Source organism: Amphibalanus amphitrite, unplaced genomic scaffold (genome assembly GCF_019059575.1).
Source record: "Amphibalanus amphitrite isolate SeventyFive unplaced genomic scaffold, NRLGWU_Aamphi_draft 000286F_arrow, whole genome shotgun sequence".
Taxonomy (NCBI): domain Eukaryota; kingdom Metazoa; phylum Arthropoda; class Thecostraca; order Balanomorpha; family Balanidae; genus Amphibalanus; species Amphibalanus amphitrite.
This window is the reverse complement of record NW_024881781.1, coordinates 67,957-87,251: the sequence shown is the minus strand read 5'-3', so window position 1 is coordinate 87,251 and position 19,295 is coordinate 67,957. Positions and strand designations below refer to the sequence as shown.

Here is a 19,295-nt window from a genome sequence, read left to right as displayed (position 1 = left end):
AAGTAGTCAATTACGGGGAAGAAGGGATGGGGCTACCCAGCCAAAAAGACCTCGGGCCAATCGGTTCAGCGGTTGCTGAGACATAAGCCTCTCAAAAGCGTTACCGGCCGGGCCGGGCCGGGCCGCTCATACTGAGATTTTCCCGTTATATTCAAAAGACTTCGCTTCGCTCGCTGCGCTCGCTCGCTCGTAACAACACTATTCTATACGATTATTTACTTTACGAACGTAACGTTACGATCTTTTGTCGAACGATCTTTTACAACATACGATCTTTATCTTACGATCATTTTCCTACGATCTTTTTTGTACGATCCATTGCTTTACGATCTTTTGCTTACGATCCTTGGTCGTACGATCTTTTGCGACATACGATATTTATCTTACGATCATTTTCCTACGATCTTTTTCATACGATCAATTGCTTTACGATCTTTTGCTTACGATCTTTTTGTCGTACGATCTTTTACAACATACGATCTTTATCTTACGATCATTTTCGTACGATCTTTTGCATACGATCAATTGCTTTACGATCTTTTGCTTACGATCTTTTTACCGTACGATCTTTTACAACATACGATCTTTATCTTACGATCATTTTCGTACGATCTTTTTCCATACGATCTTTTGTCTTACGATCTTTTGTCACGTAATCCCACATTTCGACATCACGGTGACATCACACGCCACTCCTGTAGCGTCATCTACGCTAAAATGCAAGCAATAGTGTGTGCCATCCACTATAGGTGTCGCAATTCTGCATGACTGCACAGTGCACGTCGCTTCAGTACGGACATCTAGCGGAGGCTACACGCAACAGCTAACATTTTGTACTTCTTGGACGAAGCATGGCGGATGAACGTCGATGATAAGGAAGAGTTGCGATCACCCAAATCCTGAAATTCATTGCATTTTTTATTTCAAGAATAGTTTCTCTCTGCATTAGCAGGTAAATATGTAAACTGTATACAGTTTGATAGGCGAAAGTCACGGGCGTTCGATGGTATTAAAGATGCAAATATCGATGTCAAGATCTCACGTAAAAGTGGAAAAGAAGGATATTTCAAGGACAAACGGTGAGGAAGTCAGGAAATAAATAGTGTAATAATCCAAGAGGGTGTAAAACACCGTTAAATTACAATACACGTGAGGTAAAACTTTTCATGAAAAACAGACGGTAGCTGAATATGCATCACTACTTCGCAGCTGAGCCGAAAGACAAGGGAGACGTGTCACGAAAGTGGCGAATTGGGTTTTCACGCTAATTTTGCCCTAAATTTTTACCCATTTTCGTTGTGACCAGTGACATATCTTTACCGGTTTTCCTTGGATTACTACTTCAACTTGGTAATGATATAACGTTTTACTCTACATCGCCTTGAAATACTGTAAAATATCTGTTGTTTTGTGCGCCATTATTTGTATTAAGAAATGTGAAGTAGAAGTGTATAAAATTTGGATTTTATTTTGTGTGTGTTATTGTGTTTTACATGGTTTACCTTTAATAATCTTTCCAACGTGCTGCTTATGGTTTCAGTTTTCACATTGCCTAATGATTTCGCCTGAATTACACTCCATTTTCCTTCTTGTGCAGACTGTGCGGTACAGCATTAGGGCCAGTGACAATTAGCTAGTGAACCTTGGGGATGAATCTACCAGGCTGGAAATATGCACTAGCAAGTTTCTGAATGACTAACAAGGCTGTTGAACAATGTGGATTATGTAATTTTGTGGATTATTTTGATTTCACTTGAAGTAGGTACCTATGCTCCATTTTCCTTCTTGTGCAGACTGTGCGGCACAGCATTAGAGCCAGTGACAATTAGCTAGTGAACCTTGGGGATGAATCTACCAGGCTGGAAATATGCACTAACCAGTTTCTGAATGACTAACAAGGCTGTTGAACAATGTGGATTATTTAATTTTGTAAACTTGCATTTGTAGCTACTAGTTTCAAGGCAAAATATGCAATACAAAGATTTGCATCATGGGTGAAATGAACCAGTGCTCAAGAAGTTTAGCTGTCTAGAAATATTTACATATAATTTGTTAGTGTTTTATAAGTAAAATGGGCAATTCTCTGCACCTTTAAAATTAATTATTTTAAAAGTGCTAGATATTGAGTGTGTTAAGCTTCATTGTAACTGGCTCAAGGTTTGATTACCTGGTTGCTGGCAGCTGGATAGTTTCTGTCACTAGAAAAATGGCACTAGGTGTCTAATGAATTCACTTCCAGCAAAATTAAGCAGAGGGAATGAAAAATTAAGGTGATTGATAAAGCCAATACTCCATTGCCAAACTGCGAATTGTTTCAATTTTAATTTTGAGCTGTCAAGCAGGCAAGCAGCATTTATGTGTATTTGGGAGGAGGCGATCCCATCAGTCAGCTTATGCGAAGCATTGTGGCTCATATATTTTTCATCATGTGGTTAGTTGTGGGGATTTAACATTAATTGATGTGGGTAATGCTTGTTGCTGTGCTGAAACTGTGGCACTGTGTGCATGATGATGAACAAGAAACACAGCAGGCTGGCTGATTGAGCAATCTGAGATGAGTCAGTCTCCCAAATTTGTAGGCATGGGCCCAGTGTCCCAAAATTATATGGGCCAGAGTCCCACCATTATATGTCAACTCAAGTGTCAGAGAGGAAAATTCCTCACTATAAATGGGATGAGAATGGAAAATTGTCAAATTAAGCCCAGAGAATACCTAAAAAATACTTAATATTTATTCAGCCAGTGAATGGATATTATTGGAACCACAGAAAAAGAGTTAAGGATGAAAGCGATTCAGACCAAACCTACATGCATCAGTGGTCTTTCTGAATAAAATTGTGAATGAAAAATTGTCTTGAAAATTGGGGCTGAGAGTGAAAAAATATTTTCTCTGAAAGATTGCTGACTTTTAAGTTCTGTGTTAAAAAATTCCAAGCCTTATTTGATGATAGTTTGTACAGAAGTGTGTGAATGGTGGGGTGTGGACTGTGGCTTGTCAGCTTTGCTGTTAGTTGTCATGCTTTGCGGCCTGGTGTTAATGCTCACTCCAGCCTGTCATTCTCTTCCTCTTAATTACACACCGAACGATCCCTGGGTTGCTCTGTCCCTTGTGTAATTTCTCACACAGGGACAGAGGCACACAGCTCTGTGCCTCTGTCCCTGTGTGTGTTTTTAAATGTAATTTCTTTGTCCTTCTGCCACTGTTGTGTGTAGCTGTGCCCTCTAACGGAGCCCCTGCGCTGATTTGTTCTCTGACGGATCCCTTTCCCCCAATGCTCTCATGTCGCTACTGTGTCTCTCTGTTCTCACGGAGTCTCTCTGCTCCCATTTGCAGCAGTCGCGCACAGCCCGGGCAGCGGTGTCGGGAGCGGCCATGGCCAGCCGGGCAGGATCAGCACAGCGGCCCAACGGCGGACAGCAGGGCAAGATCTGCCAGTTCAAGCTGGTGCTGCTCGGAGAGTCGGCCGTCGGAAAGTCGAGCTTGGTGTTGCGCTTCGTCAAAGGACAGTTCCATGAATTCCAGGAGAGCACAATCGGAGGTGAGCTTGCCGCTAATCTACTTGCCGCTTATTTCCGGACTGGGGGACGCCCGGTTTTGGGGCGGTTCCGGTTGCACCGCTTGGTGACTCCGCACTGCACCGGCAGGGACACCGCTAACGCCCTCGGACGCGGAGTCGACGCGAGGTCGGTCATTATATAACGGGTACAATTATCTGATGTCTCAAGGAGGATCAGAGATACGCTTGCTTAGATAGCTGTTCATATTTTCAGCGTCATCTAGGCTGGATATTATTCTTTTGGAGCAATAAGGAAATGTGTTGTAATCGTCATCAGCTGTCTTCCTTTCTTCCTTCCTTTCTTTGTCGCTTCCTTCCCCTTTCCTTGCCTGCTTGCTTTCTTGCAGCTCTCATTGCTTCCTCTTTGCCTCCTTCCCTGCTTCCTTTAGTACCTACCCCATGCTACCTTCATTTTGTCCTTTTTTTCCTTCCTCCCCGCTTTGTTGTAATCCCTGTGCTTTTTTACTCGCTTGTTTTCTTTTTTCTTGTCGGTCTTTTTTCGCATTTTTATGGTTAAGGTATTGACTTTTTCTTTCGTCACGTTTCTATTCATAAGTTCATTAATTCGTGTACCTCCTACTGCCGTATGGACTGTGGAAGTCGTCACAAGTCGTCCCCTTTTTCTTTACACCGGGAGACTGGGTCTGATGGTGCTCGGTGTACCCCTCCTCCCGTCCCTCATCCCATGCAGCCCCTCTGACACAGCTGCTCTCTCCGACAGCCGCCTTCTTGACACAGACTGTATGTCTGGACGAGACGACGGTGAAGTTTGAGATCTGGGACACCGCAGGCCAGGAGCGGTACCACAGCCTGGCGCCTATGTACTACCGCGGCGCGCAGGCCGCCATTGTCGTCTACGATATTCAGAGTCAGGTAGGTGCCATGAAAGGGAGTAGGGTCTTTAGGGATGGGGAGAGGAGTGGTCTGTACGTCTGGTTTCTGTGGGGTGGAGTGCTCCGGGGTCCAGCGATGGGTCTTCTTCAGAGAATGCACCTGATAAAAAATGATGGGCCACAGGGGCCAGAGTAAGCCATAGGGTTTGTGATCTTATTCAACCACTGATAGTTTTATATTATCATTGTTTCCTGGCTGGGATCAGAATAGAAGTTCAGCAAGCAGCAGTTCACTTCAGCCAAGGTGGCTAATGGGTGCCGATGTCCATCCAGTAATGGGCGAAATGTCTCCAGAAGTGGGGACTCTCGTGTCCACTTTGTTAAGCACGGGTAAGAAGTGGCCTTCAGATCGTTATCATATCGTCACGCGCGCGACCATTGTCTGTGGAGCCGGGGTCGGCGTCACGAGAGAGATGTTTGCGTGACGCTGACCGCAGTGGAAGTCACGGCTGTTATATACTGAACTGGGAAGGGGAAGTGTATGGCGGGCTCCGGATTGTGTGGCACTTTGCAGCCTGGGTCGGAGCGGAGGTGAGAGGAGGCAGTTAGCTCGGTGGCGAGTGGGCTGAGGCGCACACCAGCCCGACGTATCTCGGTGGAATGTATTTACTGTGGATGAACAGAGTTCACGGAGTGATGAGCTGAGAGGTTAGGAGATCCCCCTTTTGAAGAGGTTTGGAGATTGACGGGGATGACGTGGATCAGGCATGGTAGGTAAGGTAGTGACCGGAGACAAAATTTAGTCCCCATTTTGGTCGTGATAGTGTTTCTGACAAGGAAACGTCATTCCGTTCGTTTGATCGTCGGTGATTGGCTAGTGTCATCCTACACCGCTGAACCGGACGTGCTCATATTGGAGATCGGTTGTGCTCAGACTTCCTTCCTTTGTTAGTCAAGCTTCGCTAAGATATCGGAAGCGATAAGAAAGTGACGTGTATCATTGCTCACGGATCGAACACCGGAAAGTGATTTCCTTTGGCAGCTCCCGCGGCAACTAGTCGAGATGTTTTACTGACGGCATTGTTTAAATCGACCTTTCCGTTTCGCTATCGGTTGACTCACCCCCCAGTGAAGTACCTACCCACCTCAGCCGCCCGGCCGCTGTCGGTTCCGTGTTGAATGGTGTCTCTCTGGCCGATAGAACAACCGACTCACGTTGTTTGTCTCGGTCACATTGGCTAACATCGATAGGGAACTACCTCAGCCGTGAGAGGTGCCCGATACCGACCGTATGTCCGCTCGTTGAATCTCAGTCCGTACGGGGAAATGTTTGGAGTGATAGAGTCGTCGTGCTGCTCAATATCGCGAGGGAGCGTTATGACTATTATATCTTTTATCTAACCGTTTCTGAGATGGAAAGGAAGTGATAGGTAACAAACCGATGGTATCGTGGTGGACTGTCGAAATGTTACGCCTAATTTTGGGAATGTTAGCGTAATTAGAAATGTAAAGTCTGCTTGAAAATGCCGATCGTGGCCGCTGGATAGCACTTTGAAGTCCTGTGATCGCTGGGTTATGTTTATGCTTTGTTTAGTGAGTTCGAAGGAGCTTGTGTATCGGAACGCTGCGCTGCAAGATAGCGTTGATTGGCCCTTCAACCCGGAGTGTTCGTCTTGTAACTGATACAGGTTTTATAGGTCAGTTTGATAGCTCTTGTTAAATACTGGTAACCAGGCTTTATATAAAAGAATCAGATTTTTCATTCCGCAACTAAAATGATATTTTCTCTCAATTGCGGACTATCTTTTTTGGAGCAACATTTGACTGGATCTAAGTTTGCCACTTTCTGAGTGCAGTGACGTAGCTTACTGTACCGAACTCACTCATTGCTGAGCTGTCGGTCAATAAGTAGGCTGAGTTGTCAGTGAGAGCTGTCAGTTTTGCGTGTCTTGCGGCCGTTCGTCATGGTCCATAGTCGTGCGTCAGCTCTGCGGCACCTCCAGCCCGGCACGCGCCGTCGGCGTCCGGTGACGTCATCGTGACGTCACGGCACTGGTCGGGCTCTGCCGTCCGCCTGACGCGCCCGCCCGTATCTCGGGGCTTCGCCGGCGTTGTGACGCCAGTGTGACGTCATCAGTAGCCGAGCAGGCGGTGCGACAAAGTCTGGTTCAGTTCTGGGGTTTCTCAAGTAATGTCATTATGTGTCACCGGCACTGCCTTATTTGGTGTCGGGAGAGGAAAATGATTCACCCGCTGCTGTTGGAGGAATTTTGCGGGAATGTGCGGGTCCGCTGTGACGTTCATTGTCCGACTTGAAATATGTGTACTTTTTATGTTCAACTATGGGTTGGTTGATGACAGGTGTAAATTTAGCAAGGTTCAGATATACAGTACGTTCAGCAATGTATTTTAATCGATATTACTATTTACTTACGCCGGATTCGAATTTGCTGCCTTTTCAAAGCCATTAGAATGAGAATCGTGATCTATTGTAAGCATCATCAGCTGATATTTGTAAGATTGTATTTTTGGTTAGAGTAATTAGTCCCACCGTGCCTTGGTCTACTTACTGCTGGCTCTGGCCGTGGGAGCCTGTCCGGACTGTGCCGCCGTTGATCCGTATATCAGCCGCATCCTGACAATCGGATCACGCTCTGCTGACGGGTGCGGTGGGAAGGGGGGGGGCAGGTAGGGAGTGATGACGTACCGGTGGCCGTCACCGAGGGACAGTCAGCATGCTGAGAGCATGACTTCATCCCCTAGCCCCTCCCATCGTCCCTTGTTCCCCATCCCACATATCATAACCCCTTTTTGTTCCCGACCCCTCCCTCCCTCTCTCTCTCTCTCTCTCTCTCTCTCTCTCTCTCTCTCTCTCTCTCTCTCTCTCTCTCTCTCTCTCTCTCTCTCTCTCTCTCTCTCTCTCTCTCTCTCTCTTCCGACACCCTGACCCCATATCTGACCCGCCCCTACCTTTTCACCTCCGCAGGACACATTCGCGCGCGCCAAGACGTGGGTAAAAGAGCTGCAGCGTCAGGCCTCACCCAACATCGTCATCGCGCTGGCCGGCAACAAGGCTGACCTGGCCAACAAGCGGATGGTGGAGTATGAGGAAGCGCAGGCGTACGCAGAGGACAACGGCCTGCTCTTCATGGAGACCTCAGCCAAGACGGCCATGAACGTCAATGAGATATTCCTAGCCATAGGTAAGCGACAGGGAGAGGTACGAAATTTTGGGGAGAAGCAGGGTGGCTGGAAGACGGCTGAGGCGTGATGACTAATGTGATGTTGAGCTGAGAGTTGTTAAAGGTTTGTTTCTGCCGGACTTTTTGGCATAGGTTTTTTATTGTGCTCTCCTATACTATCTCCCTCGTCTCCTTTTTCTCTTCCTCTTCCTCTTCCTGTCTCGATTCCTCTACCTCCATCCTGCTTCCATCGCCTATCTCCCGTTCCTATGTGTCATATCATCTGACCGTTGTATCCGCGCGCACCCCGCAGCCAAGAAGCTGCCGAAGAGCGAGCCGGGCGGCGGCGCGGCGGGCGCCGGCAGCGGCCGCACGCTCTCCGATGGTGACGGCGACCCGCGCGCCTCGGCCGGCTGCTGCAACAAGTGATAGCCGCCGCCGGCCGACACGGCGAGATGGTGCACGGACGGGACGGCCGCCGACCGACTCGGTGAGTAGCCAGTGGGGTACGCAGGGGTGCGTTGTCGGTGGGGCATGGGTGTAGCGTGTGAGTAACGAAGTATATAGCTTGATGATTGATGTGGTGAATGGGTTTTCGATCATTTGTGTGTAAATGTACGTTCTGTGCTTGACTCGCTTCCGCTATATCAGCCGTCTATATCAGCTCGCTGATTGTCGATTTTGTGTGTGTAAGGAATTACCTAGTTTCTTTTTAATGAGTGCTAGGGCATATCTAGGGGCAAAACAGTACATTTTACTTTAGCTAGCTTGGTCTCTGGTGCGAGCGCAATCACTTTTTTTAGAGCGTCAGCAACTACCCCTGTAAACGTTCGCTCTTGACAGACGCTTTGGACATGCTGATTGCTGATTGAACCCCTTACCCGCCCATACACAAAGCACACACGCGCCGCTCGCTTCCACACATGCACGCACCCGTAACCGCTCACGCTCTTTCGTGCGGCGCCCCTGACGGTTCGCCGCAGTTCGCCCAGCGTGGCGGTGCCGTGCCGGGCGTAGCGGCGTACCCGTGCGACGTGCTCGCTCATCTGGGGACGTCATCGATCGTGTACCCCCCCCCCCTCCACCCCCCTCCCCAGATGTGGTGGCACGTGTGTGGTGTGACGTGATGCTGTGTGAACTTGAACTCGAGCCGGGCGGGGCCCCTGAAACTGGTAGCTGTTCGACTGTTTTGTTCGAGTTGTTTTGCAGAGGGGTAAGGGTAGCCTAGATTGAGCCCGGGATCTCCGCTTTACGATGGTTCTTCCCCGTGTAGAAGTGCATGAGTTCGTGAATTTGCGATAACACAGCCAGATTGGTCGGGTTTTACGAGCGTGTCAGGCTGTGCCGGTCGAGTGGTTGGTACGGCACCACGTCTGGTGTCTGTCGGCCCCGCGGCCTCCCGGAATCAGCCAGCCGGGCCGAGCAGCTTGAGTGAGCGGCCTCGGTTAGTTGTTTATGGATACGGCTGCTCACCGCTCAGTCAGGCAGCTACTGATTCTGAGCACGGCTCGATCCGTCCAGCTGGTGAGGCGGAGCGCAGGCCATCAGATTCATTGTTAGCGTGCGATGTTGCCAGGCAAGGTTACCGTGACCTGTAGTCTAGTGGCAGTGGTCGGGGTCAGGCACTGCTGCAGTTATTGACTCCACCGGTCACTGCAGTCGTTTGGTGGTTCCGATAGTGAAATTGATCAGACTTTGCAGCCTATTGGCATGCAACCAATGCGTGCTGGGGTTTCGTTGTTCGGTATGTAATGTGCTATAACAGCAGTAGTAGAGTTATGCATGTAGACATACCGTCCGATATCCAACGTTCCCCTTGTCTGGTACCGTCCGATGCATTATGTTTCAGTTCTGTCAACCACCTACTGCCCCTCTCCCGTTCCTTGTCTGGTGCCGCCGCTTTGGGTCGGCTGCGTTAGCATGGTGCCGTGCAGGCTGGTGTCGCAGCCCTTATTGTACCGTCTGTTGATTGTTTTAGTTTGTTTTTACGTCCCCTTCTGTCCGTTACCGTCTGTTGTATGTGCGTCTGTATGCCTCGGTGCCATCGACAGGCGGTCCGAGCCCCACTGTGGATCGTTGACCCCCGGATATCGTGATTTCCGGTGTGTTTCGGCGGCTGGCACTGCCGGACGCTCGGTGTCGCTGTGTCGCTGAGTGACCTTCGGACCCGACTCAACCCGAGCCAGCCTGCGGCAGGCCGCGAATTTATACGGACGAGCCCCCAGTACCGGTTGTGATTTCGGACACGCCCGCCTTATCGATGATCGGGGGCTATTGGAAAACAGCGACGGCCGCAATGACCCGGGTTATTGATACGTCGCCCATCGCCCCACCTAGGGTGGCACTTAATTTCGACTTTTTTAATTTCGACCGGGACGGGTAGCCATATTGTTCTACCTCACGAAAAAATGATCTGCATGAAATTTTATCAAAAAATATTTTATATTTAGAGGTAGCTCAATGGGGTCATACTTGATACATATTGAGAAAACGTATATTGTGAACGGGGATTCAGATGTGTGTCGCGCCATTCCAAGCATTGTCATATTTGAGCTGTAATACGTTTAAATGAATGATAGATGCCTTTCTATTTGTTTCATAACCACAGTGTTTCTCGCCGCAAACGCGCTGTGACGCAATGCGTGATTCAACCAATGGCCGTTCAGCGTAGTTAGCTTATTTTGTTCGGTGACGGTAGCCCGCTGCCAGGCGTGCAACCTCAGCTCTTCTCTCGTATTACGATGGTTGGGAAGGGTCACGAGACTGCTGGCACTTACCGGGGTTACATGAGCAAATAAATGCGTATCAGGAATGGTTTTTCTTTGCTGAGTATTGTGATCCGTTTGTAATACGCATTTACTCTGCTGATGTATCCCCGGTTACTGATGCGCAGGGGGACACTGCCAGTGTACGGCAACAGGGCAGGTCTCCGTGTCTTCGTGATGTCAGGGAGAAGACGTGCACGTGAAAAAGATAAGTTGACTGTTTTGCTAAGCCTTTTCAGAACATTTTTCGCTAGCCAGGCTCAAATTGACAGGCCACAGCAAACGCTGTTCAAGAATCCCTCGATAAGTGAGAGTTGAATGATTGAGTGAAAGCGCTCAGTTTTGACACAAGTGCATCGAACACCGGTCTCAATGCAGGAGCCTGCACGATCATCAAGCAGCGGCTTGAGCAGGACTTGCTCCACCTGACTTGCCACGACATTTACGAGTTTGTTCTATAAAGACATTTTCAGCCTGCCTCGGCTCGTCCAGCGGCCCAGACGTTTTGTTTAAGCGCTTCCATAAAAGTGGGCATCTAGATAGAACGAAGCCACAAACCTTCAAAAACTGTGACATGTCCCACCTCCACAACCCGCGTGATGCTCTTGCACAGTTCCGTCGTACCGTGAGATGCTGGAGCTGGCCATCACTGTCCTCGATGGTGCTCCGAAACGAGGTATGAAGATCGCTCGCCTCGATATGCTCCTTGTGTGCTGGTTGACCAATGCCATTTACGCTATGAAGTTTTACCTCTTCCGAGCACAATCCCGGCTCACTACGTCTAAGAAGAAGAGCCTCCAACAAATCGTGACCTTTGTGGGAACAACGTAGTTTTCGGCTCGATTCAATGCACCGCTTCTGGCGTCTGCACCAGCGCAAGATTTCGACTTCCTCAAGTCCCTCCTGGAGTACGAATTGGACGAATTGGTGTTCGAATTGGTGTCCAAGACGATAGCCATTGCCTTCAGCCGTCACCTCTGGTATCTAAATAAGAGGCTGGTCGCCCTCAACTTCTAATGAAGGAGATAACGATCGCTGCTACTAAACGTGAGATGGCTGCATCGTTACGAGAGAAGGAGAGGGCCGAGTAACCCTCTCCCCCCCCCCCCCCGTCGAGCCCACGTTGAACTTACTATAGCTTCAGTCTCTAGCAAGTCCACGGCAGACTTCGTCATATCACAACTGGCTTCACAAGCTTCTTCAGCATCCTCGGTATGGACACCGACTTCCTCTTGAAAGATCTGATTCCTTGGAGGTCAAGCCATTCTACAACGCCGCCATGCGCTACATGAGGTCTCTTCACGCCTCTACGACTTCGCGGAACGAGGCATTTTGTTGATGGCCAGGAAATCGATCTGACCCCCACGAAGGATAAAGACTAACAGCAGCTCCTCTTGTAGGTCGTCGAGGAGCAAAGACGCAAGCATTCTGACATACGCAAGGCGATTGTAACTTCTAAGTAGGCAAGACTAGCCGACGAATGATGTGTACAAGTGTTGGCTGATTACGGATGATACCGCTTTCTCTTTTCATGGAGTTATGCAGTAAGTTATGCATACCTTCAAAAGAATTATGTGCCTCATATGTACCTATATATCTGAGCTTTAGGTGCTGAAACGTTTCGATAAAGTCTTGGCAGCGTCCAATGTCATTGTGAACATCAGAAATACACGTGGAAATTAAAATTTCGGCAAAATTGTGTTTTTCACAAAAATGTGAACTTTGACCTGGTTGAGCTACCACTAAATAAACATATTTTCCAAAAATATTTTACACACAACGTTTTCTCGGGTGGTAGAACAGATTGGCTGCCCGTCCCGTAGAAAATTCTCAAAACGAAATTTTAGCCTCGTTTTAGTGCCACCCTTTATACATACCTACACTGCATACATGTGATCAAACACTGTGACACGGGCGCCGTACACAGAACACTTAAACGCGGGCCGACATGGCCGGTGGAAGGGCTGATGGGCAGTGCCGGGTCACCCGGGCTGTCTTGAGTTGTTGTGCCTATTACTGTAGGGTTGTTCAGTCATTTGTGTTTCTTGTGTGACTTGTGGGGTGGTATGTATTAGTGGGTATTGCGTGTGATGGTTGTGAGGACGAGGATGACATGTCCTTGCGTTGCCGATGTTAGAGTGAGTTTGCGAAATCGGTGAATCCGCGGAGTCCCTAGGGAATCCACGGAGTCCCTAGTGGCTCCGCGGATGAGCATCAAGTCTAGTATATTCGCGGATAAACGGGCGGGGATCCGCGGATGAACAAGACTCTTCAGGATAACCGCGAACTCCCTGAAGAGTTGACGAGATCCGCGAACCACCCGGGGAATCCGCGGAGTAACGATTCATTCTAGTGAGTTTGCGAAGGTCCTTTGCGTTTCATGCAGCTATCTTATGACAAGAATCAAGAATGCAAGGGCATATTGGTTAGATCGTCTGAGACTTAACCCTATTCCTGGCGGGCTCCGCCGGGACAAGAAACTGGCGGGGGGGCCGATTCGGCCCCCCCCCCCCTGAGATCTCGAGAACGAAGCAAGATAGCGACAAACGGTAAACGGCATCGGATACGCACGGTCAAGATCTACAATTTTTACTAAGGTCATTTTCAGGTCAGGTCAAAGATGACGTCACAGGGGTCGAAAAAGTCAAAATGGCGGCGCTAGATATGGAGAGTTTTCTCGAATAACTTTCGAATTAGTCAAGATAGGAACAAACTAAGGGCATCATCGTGATCCTCTCGTCAATCCGCATCGAATGATATATATGTTGACCTCGCAAGGTCAAGGTCAAAGGTTGACCTCAGGTCACGTGACCTCGAGGTCATCATGTATATCATTCGATGCGTCTTGACGAGCTGAACACAATGAGACCATCCACGCGTCTGTATCTTGTTCCTGTACGGAGTTATTGGCCAAAAACCTTTGGTGACCTTTGATGACGTCACATGACCTCACAGCTGCCCAACAGCAAAACAGACCTCAAGGTAGTGAAGGTTGATCGTATATGAAGTCATGTATGGTATATGGGGCCATTCCGACCCGTTTTAGTGGTAAAAACAGGGAGTTGATTTTTCCCCCATTGACTTATAATGGGGAGGTCGCGAAACTAACCTGACCTTAGGTCACCGATATCAAAATTCCGAGATATACAAATTGCACATACTGGTACCCTAACTAAAGCCTGAAGAGAAGAAATTGATCGGTCAAAAACTCTAGCTCTGGCGTGATTGCAAACTTTTCTGAGGTAGGGTCACCAAACCGCCTCTGGTGACCTGACCTGAGGTCAGATCAACTCAAAATTTTCAGACATGTTGCGTAGAAGCCTTTTAGGAAAAGTCAGAAAATTTGAGCTTCCTAGCTCAACGCGTTTGGGAGAAATAACCAAAAAACCTCAGGGGGGGGGGGCTCCTGAGGCCCCCCCGCCAGGAATAGGGTTAACCCTCGCCCTTATTGGTGTTTTCCCAGTTGCTGTTGGAATTCGCGGAGTAGGTACCGATTCATTCTAGTGAGTTCACGAATTACTCTTTCCGCTTAGACGTCGCTCGCAAATATCAATATGCAATTAAATAATAGACGGCAGGCCATTTTTGGCGTGGTTGAACTTCTGCGACCAGTCTGCTTACTTTTCTCCCAACCATGAATGGAAAGCTGGAAAGGCATCTGAGAGTGTGTATGAATAACAGTAATGCTCACTCTTCCTCAGGGGCGGAGCTTCCTGTACAGTTGGTGGGGCAGTTGCCCCTCCCCCCAACTTGCCCTTTTGCCACAGCCGACCTGACCCGACCGGTCAGCACCGCGCCTACAGCCGCTCCAGCCCGGCGCCACAGTATATCTATTCTGGGGAACATTTGGACTGGAGGGGCAATGCTGAACTCCGATACAAGAACCCAACACGTACCTATCAACCCGCGCAAAAATATCAACTTTGAAATTTGAGCTAATTTGACCTGACCTTGACCTGACCTTCACCAGAGCATAACCTAAACTGGCCCCAAAGGCTGCCTTACCCACATAATCGCATTTGTCATGTAAAATGGACCATAAAACATACATCACATCATATTTTCATATTGTGACCCTCTGTGACCTGACCTGGCATCAGTGACCTCAAACTAGCAAAATATGTGTTTGAAGAACAATTCCCAATCGTTGATTTTCAGTGACATGCATTTTACTCGATTTTACAAGCACAACTTGTAAAATGAGTGAGCATTTCTTGAAATGCCTGTAAACGGTGAAAATTCGACATTTGACCTGACCTGTGACGTTATCGCTTTGACCTACTATGCATTTCAGACCCCATGAGACCCTAATTTTTGGCGATAATTTGTTCAATATTTGTCCAATTTGCTTCAAATTTTCACAATGCACATTTCAGCTCAAGCGCCAATTTTCGCCAATATGGTCTCTTAACAAAATATCAAATTTTAGGGTACTTGTCGTTGCCTCGTAATGTTAAAATCGGCTCCGTAAATCCGTCAGTGGAGTAGAGGCTATCCGTGCGTAGGTGTGACGTCACAAACACGTGACCATTAAGCTCCGCCCTCCCGGCGGACGGGGTAGTGACCTTGGCCGGTCAGTCGACTGCGTGGAGCGGGCGGGGCAGTAGCTGTCGCACCGGGGCGGCTCGCATGGACCGTAGCTGCCGTGCAGTTGGCGTTGCAGCCGTAATTTCATCGAATGAGCTAAATAGCGCGCATAAGTTGTTGATTTCAAATGATTGCGTAAGATTATGTACCTATCGCGTCAGACTACGTCAAAATTGCAAAACAGAATCACCATTAACATGATGCAATTTATGTGTTTGATATATGAAATTTGATTATGAATGTATGCCGGCGTGATCGATTTATATCATCCCGGTGCAACTAAGCATTGAAGACCTTCAGGAATAATCCATTTGATCATCGACTTAGGTTGAGGAGGTCGCCAGACTAACTTTGCCCCCAGAGCTTGTGTGTTGAAATGCAAACATGAAAAGTAAAAGCCTAGAGATAGTTTCCTCACCATTGAGGACATACCTACTGTTACTTAAGTTTTACAAAAAAGATACGAGTTTATTGATGATCGTTCTCGTGTGTAGTGCCCAATATCCGCCTGCCACATTGCTATTTCTTTTTGTGCACGACTTAACAATATAACACACACAAGATACCGCGATAAAGGCCATTTCTACCATACGACACATTACGCTTCTGCCCCACCCGGCGCCCCGCACCGCTTCACGAATCACGAATACGGTCGTTTCGCTGGAGCGATGCCCCAGGCAATCGGCCGTGCCCGAGACTCTTCATCCTACTTTGTTGCTTTCTGCGCCTTCCTCAGAAACATTTATTGGCACTGCCAAATATATCAATATTTTTGGGTTAAGCACAGGCTTACCCATGATCTTATAGGTAATCCGGTAGTGACCTGACCCAACCTGACGATGAGATAGGTGCAACTCCGGCTTAAATAAATTTTCAGAGTCCAAGAGTCTATCCCTCTTTCCTTCTACGGCCGGTTCCGTTCCAATAGATCCTACCTTGATTCTGATTATTCTGAATATTCTGAGCTGGTTCGATGTTTAACCCTCGCCCATGTAGGGGGGGGGGTTGGTGCAACCCCCCCCCTGAGGTTTTTCGGAAATAGTGCAAAAACGGCGGCGCGCAGCGCCGCCAAATTTTGGGTACCTTATGGGGCAAACCTTGCGCATCTTTTGATAAAAAAAATTTGACCGGGTCATGTCAGGTCACGGAGTTATGACGTCACAAAGGGAACAGCCTCCGGCCGGATTTTCACAAACTGAGTGCCAACGCCCGAGGTTTCCTGCCGGTGGTACGGACATCGGTTGATGGATCGTGATGAAACTTCCCATGCATGTTGGGGCAAGTATTGGCTATCATATGGTATAAGAAACTTGACCGGGTCAGGTCAGGTCACGGAGCTATGACGTCACAAGAGGAACAGCGTCCGGTACTATTTTTGAAAAGCGCCCGAACCACTATTTTGCTAATTCTTGTCACCTCAATGGGAATATGCAGCAATATTAGCTTCTATAGGGAGCAAATGGACCTCCCAAATCCAAAAATACAATCAGATTTCAAAAATTTAAATTTTGATTTTTCGAATTTCTGCCGCCGACTGTGACCTTGCCGACTTCCGGCGCTCCCAACGCGCCATTTTTAGAGCTAGGGAAACGAAATACATACCAAACGATAGAGAATTGATCAAGGAACACGATAGTGAAGGTTTCAAGTCGATATCTCCCACCGTTTTGCCGCAATCGCCGCGGAAAGTTGAAAAAGTCTATTTTTCCGAAAAATTTGACCTTTGACCGGTCAAAAGTAGGTCAAATGTTGACCTAGGACCAAAAAATATACCACCAATCGCGAGATCTCGGCGAGAGCAATCCGTTGGTCTTTTCCGCTAAGCTCTATGACGCTCCGTTTTCAAACGCCAGGGGGGGGGTCGCACCAACCCCCCCCCCCCCCTGCATGGGCGAAGGTGGCAGATCGCCGTTTACGGGCGAGGGTTAAATACCAAAATAAGGTGAAGAGGATACCAAATGCCCTCAAACAGATAATTTTTTTGGCTTTCGTCCCGAAACAACTTTGCCAGCTTCCACTTGTCTCCAGTATGTGGTCCCGCTCCGACCTCTCCGCGGTGCTGACACCGACTGAAGCGGCATAGACCCATCCCGGTCACGGCCAGTGGGCGGAGTTTAGTTGGGCCCGGCGCAACGTGATTGGCCAGCGCTCCTATCCAATCCAGTGCGGTAGCGAGCGAGCCTCTATCCGGGTGCAAAAACTGATTAACATTACGAGCCAACGACAAGTGCTCTAAATTTTGATATTTTGTTAAGAGACCATATTGACAAAAATTGGCGCTTGAGCTGAAATATCGTTTGCCAAAATTTCAAGCTAATTGGACAAAAATTGAAGAAATTATCGCCGAAAAGTAGGGTCTCATGGGGTCTGAAATGCATAGTAGGTCAATGAAATTGGGTCATTAGGTAGTTCCCCGCTGGGGCTATCCAACACAGTTTGCGGCTTGTCGCTATGTTACGTGGTTCTTGAGATCTTAGGGGGGAATGTCCCCCTCCCCCCAATAGGGCACGTTGCTCGGCAGACCCCAACGGGGCGCGGGTTAAGTCGCAGATGGTCTACCCAATATCCCATGCATTCTAGTCTAGATAGCTGTATGAAACGCATAGGAACTTCGCAAACTCACTAGAATGAATCGTTACTCCGCGGATTCCCCGGGTGGTTCGCAGATCTCGCCAACTCTTCAGGGAGTTCGCGGTTATCCTGAAGAGTCTTGTTCATCCGCGGATCCCCGCCCGTTTATCCGCGAATATACTAGACTTGATGTTCATCCGCGGAGCCACTAGGGACTTCGCGGATTCCCTAGGAAATCCGCGGATCCACAAATTTCGCAAACTCACTCTAACACCGATATGACACTGTTTCTGACACTCGTCGTGTGGCTGACCGTGTCCCGGCGGCCGCCAGGTTTGTTGTGGGACGGACCTGACATTGTCTGACCGTTTCCCTGGCCTGCGCAGGTCTGCAGTGTGAGTTGTTATTGTCTGACCGTGTACCGCCGCCAGGTCTGCACTGTGGTAGGGACCTGACATTATCTGACCGTGACCCGCCGCCGCCAGGTCTGCACTCTGCACTGTGGTAGGGACCTGACATTATCTGACCGTGTCCCCCGGCCGCCAGGTCTGCTGGAGGCGCGTGGGACGGAGGAGGGTGCCGCCGCCCGGCGTCTCTGCACATTCCCGCCGCCGCCGCCGCCGCTGCCGCACCGCGCGGCCCACCTACCACCAGCGTCAGTGCATGTGATACGATGGGCGTGTGCGAGCGCGCGCGCGCGTGGTGGTCTTTTGTATGGGTGACCGGCTGGACGGGACGGCGTCGCTCGCCGGACGGCGGCCACTGCGAGCGGTCGGCACCGGCGCTAGGCACGTGTTTTATTTTGTTAAGCATCTATCGGTTTTGTTAAGTTAAATGTAAAAATGGTATCTGATTGTATTTGTATTTTATGGCGGTGGCGCCGCGGCCAGCCGGCCGGTGCCGTCACCATGGACGCTGACCTTACTGAAGTCGTCGCTTACTCTGCCACCGACAAAATAGAGCACCGCAAAACACGGTCCGCGCGGACGAATCATGCAATGAAGACCAATACCCAAGAGCTAGTGTTTTAGAGCGAAATCGTTGGCGCGGAGATCCCTAGCGCGTGTGGTCACGAGGCAGCGGTCGTATTACTCTCCTCTCGGAAACTCGCTTCTCGTGGCTTCTTCCTCTGTGTGGTGTATTCATTGCATTACGGCGGGCGTCTCCGGTGTTGTGTGGGAGCCGTCCCCGCGCGGGAGGGTGCGGCCTGCGGAACTGCTCTGTCCTCGGCGCGGATCAACTAGGGCGCACCGGGCGGCGCCTGTTCGCGGCGGCGGCCGCCAGGGGCGCTGCAGTCGTCTGCCGACCGCTCACCCCCTGTAAGCGGCGGGACTGGCGTTACGCGCTGCGCTACTATATCGTAATGTACATAGCGACAAAATATACATACTATTCATGACTGATGTTTGGTGAACGCTTTGATGACGGCTCTTGAACGAGCTATTGTGGTATCGCCCAGAAGTAGACGGTGATTGGTCGAGAACGGTCACTGCTTTGAGCATCGCACTATTCTCGTGAGATTTGGACCTACCAGTGTGGAACTATCGCAGGGTTGTATCTGTGGGAGGGTTGTAACTTCTATCGCCAAGGATCGGGGCTATGACTTGAGATTTGCCATCGTACCATCCTGCTCATCACCAGCGCGTTCAAAGGGCGGGATCATGTGGTGTCAAAAACATTTGGTCCTCTGAGCTGAGATTTGTGTACAAATGTCAAGGAAACTTGGCTTACGCGAGTGCTGCATCGAGTGCTCAAAATTCGCAGTAACAACATTCGTGTAAGTGGCTAGACTGCGCGAAG

General features: G+C 49.1%; 1 protein-coding gene across 2 annotated transcripts; it reads left to right on the top strand.

Annotated features, from left to right (window-relative positions):
* The first annotated feature begins 1,191 nt into the window (after positions 1-1,191).
* Positions 1,192-18,894, top strand: LOC122387426 (ras-related protein Rab-5B-like). 2 transcript variants are annotated; one of them, XM_043377610.1, is made up of 6 exons: positions 1,192-1,350; positions 3,335-3,539; positions 4,279-4,430; positions 7,377-7,593; positions 7,886-8,062; positions 18,042-18,894. In XM_043377610.1, the coding sequence occupies exons 2-5, from the start codon at positions 3,374-3,376 to the stop codon at positions 7,999-8,001; spliced, it is 651 nt and encodes a 216-aa protein (XP_043233545.1). In that variant the 5' UTR covers positions 1,192-1,350; positions 3,335-3,373; the 3' UTR covers positions 8,002-8,062; positions 18,042-18,894. The 2 variants fall into 2 exon arrangements, with proteins under 2 accessions (XP_043233545.1, XP_043233546.1); XM_043377611.1 differs by lacking the exon at positions 1,192-1,350 and adding an exon at positions 1,390-1,449.
* The last annotated feature ends 401 nt before the right edge of the window (positions 18,895-19,295 follow it).

Excerpts from the sequence above, each read along its gene's own strand:
- LOC122387426 (XM_043377610.1), top strand. The coding sequence starts at position 3,374 with ATGGCCAGCCGGGCAGGATCAGCACAGCGGCCCAACGGCGGACAGCAG. Across the intron at positions 3,540-4,278 it reads CCAGGAGAGCACAATCGGAG|CCGCCTTCTTGACACAGACT; the intron begins GTGAGCTTGCCG and ends TCTCTCCGACAG. Across the intron at positions 4,431-7,376 it reads TCTACGATATTCAGAGTCAG|GACACATTCGCGCGCGCCAA; the intron begins GTAGGTGCCATG and ends TCACCTCCGCAG.